Here is a 2,577-nt window from a genome sequence, read left to right as displayed (position 1 = left end):
AACCTGTCTTATTTAGCATGGTTGTGGTGCTGCACAACACAATGCAAGGTATTTTTCAAGACGGGTGGTCTAATGCCTAATTTTGGTTTGTAAGGCTTGTAAGACCACAAAACCAAAAAATGCAGGAGCTAAGGTAGGCACAAACAAAAATAGAAATTGCTGGAAAAACAGTAAGTCTGCCAACATCTGTGCAGAGAAAGCAGTTAACGTTTCACTGATTCTTCTTTAAAACTACTCGAAATTTAAACTCTGGTTTGTCTCAACAGATACTGCAAGAACTGATTGTTTTTCAGCATTTTCTGTTTTTGTTTCTGATTTCCAGCGTCTACAGTTCTCAGATTTTCTTTCGCTAAAGTAAGCCATTCAATGAGATTGTGACTAATCTGATAATGCTCAACTCGCCTCCTAGCAGAGCGCTTTAGGGAACATCTCCGGGACACCTGCACCAATCAACCACACCGCCCCGTAGTCCAACATTTCAACTCCCCCTCCCACTCTGCCGAGGACATGGAGGTCCTGGGCCTCCTTCACCGCCACTCCCTCACCACCAACCCCGCTTCAGGCTCTCTGCCTTTATTCCTGATGAAGGGCTTTTGCCCGAAATGTCGATCTCGCTGCTCCTTGGATGCTGCCTGAACCGCTGTGCTCTTCCAGCATCACTAATCCAGAATCACCTTTCCAATCTATGCAATGATTACACCCTGAATCCATAACCTGATCTGTCCCCAGGAGTGTCATGACCCCAGCTCGACCTTCTGCCAAAATTATCATTTTAACGATTATAACTGTTTTGCTCCTCGCAGGGCCTCGGCCTGGTTACCTGTTAAATGATTTTACAGCTCCCTTTATTTACTACGCCCGGTTCCAGACTCGGCGCCTCTGTCTCTTTTCCCAAGTGCAGGCGGGCCCAGGCCGAGGAGTGGGAGGAGCTGCGCCTTGGCCCTTTGGTCTCTGAGGAGAAGCCGGTTCTGAGCCCACACTAAATGGAGGAGGAAGCGACACCGCCGGAGCGCAGCAACCTAGAGCTGTTTGCTGCAGCTTTCAAGCAGCAGGGGTGCGGGGCAGCGATCGAAGCGATACGGCCCCGCGAATTCAGTCGACTCACAGGTAACCAACCGAGCAAGAAAGGAAGGCCCGGTCATTGGCATTGGTCCTGGGGCCCACTGGGAATAACTTTCCCCACCACCCGGGTCCCAGGAATAGTTGGTTTTTAACTTGCGAGAAATTTCTTTTCCGCCCGATCCCATGCTCTTCCCCATGCCCCAATGCATATTTGCGTGCGCATTGTAAATAAGTGTACAGTATTTGGTTAGCTATAGATTCAATTACAGTATTAAGAAGCTGAGAACACACAAAGGCAGAAATCAAGATCCATTTGGTTATAAAGGATATAACGAGATGGAGAGTCCAGCTGTTGTGGACCATGGGCAGCATTATTTGATCCTTGGGGTAGTGAATACAGATACTGCAGTGACAGGTACTTCTGGATGTGGTAGAATTAAAGCTGTGTAATGGAATTTGATTTTTTAAAAAGTCTATATGTTTTAGATGGATCTTGGGGGTATGAGAATTTTGCAGGTGATCACCTCATAATGTAATAGTACCAGGAAATAGTTGACAATGTTTGGAAAAACTAGATGGTGTGTATGCACACTGATTTCAAACAACATCGTGCAATTGCACAACACTCATCTCTATCTTTTGCAATTCTCCACCTCATATCCAGGAAGATCCCCACTGCAGTGAAACTTTTCTACAGGATGAGCTGGAGCAGTTCAATCTGCGTCACCTCCAGTTCAGCCTAGACCACTGCAGCCTCTGTCATTGAGCTGCAGTATGCTGACACTGCTTTTCTGTGCACACTCTGAGGCTGACCTTCAAACCATCATTGATGCATTCACAAAGGCATATGACAGTATGAGCTTTGTGCTAACCAACCAGAGCGCAAAGATCTGCTATTAATCTGCTGCTGCTATGCAGCTCCATTCTTTGGCTATCAAGATCCACAGTGAGTCACTGGTCAACACAGCCCAACCCTCCAATTTTGGGAGCTTTTTTCAAGAGAACAGCCATAAATAAAATTCAACAGTCTCTAATGTGCCAGCGCAGCCTTTGGCTGCCTGAGGAAGAAAATGTTTGGTAACCTGGCACTAGACACTTGTTGTGCAAAGCATTGATCTTGCATGAGTCTGTGTATGTGTCGGAGTCATGTAAAGCATAAATGTAGACACCTAGAATCACAAAGAAATATCACCAGTGATGCCCCCTGCAAAAGTCTTCAAATCTGTTGACACAGGAGGTTTTCTGCTGTGGTTCTGTTCGCCGAGCTGGAAGTTTTTGTTGCAAACGTTTCGTCCCCTGTCTAGGTGACATCCTCAGTGCTTGGGAGCCTCCTGTGAAGCGCTTCTGCGGTGTTTCCTCCGGCATTTATAGTGGCCTGTCCCTGCCGCTTCCCGTTGTTAGTTTCAGCTGTCCGCTGTAGTGGCCGGTATATTGGGTCCAGGTCTATGTGTTTACTGAGGATGTCACCTAGACAGGGGACGAAACGTTTGCAACAAAAACTTCCAGCTCGGCGAA

At 47.0% G+C, this 2,577-nt stretch overlaps 1 protein-coding gene across 1 annotated transcript in view; it reads left to right on the top strand.

Moving 5' to 3' along the window:
* The first annotated feature begins 974 nt into the window (after positions 1 to 974).
* The window catches only part of mocos (molybdenum cofactor sulfurase), a 233,819-nt gene continuing 232,216 nt past the window's right edge, over positions 975 to 2,577 (top strand). Inside the window, exon 1 of the mRNA XM_043690069.1 lies at positions 975 to 1,107. Coding sequence (XP_043546004.1) covers positions 984 to 1,107 — 124 coding nt within the window. The 5' untranslated portion in view covers positions 975 to 983. The remainder of the gene's footprint in view (positions 1,108 to 2,577) is intronic.

Source organism: Chiloscyllium plagiosum, chromosome 5, assembly GCF_004010195.1.
Source record: "Chiloscyllium plagiosum isolate BGI_BamShark_2017 chromosome 5, ASM401019v2, whole genome shotgun sequence".
Taxonomy (NCBI): Eukaryota; Metazoa; Chordata; class Chondrichthyes; order Orectolobiformes; family Hemiscylliidae; genus Chiloscyllium; species Chiloscyllium plagiosum.
Note: the sequence above shows the minus strand (reverse complement) of the source record. Positions and strands in the feature narration are given on the sequence as shown.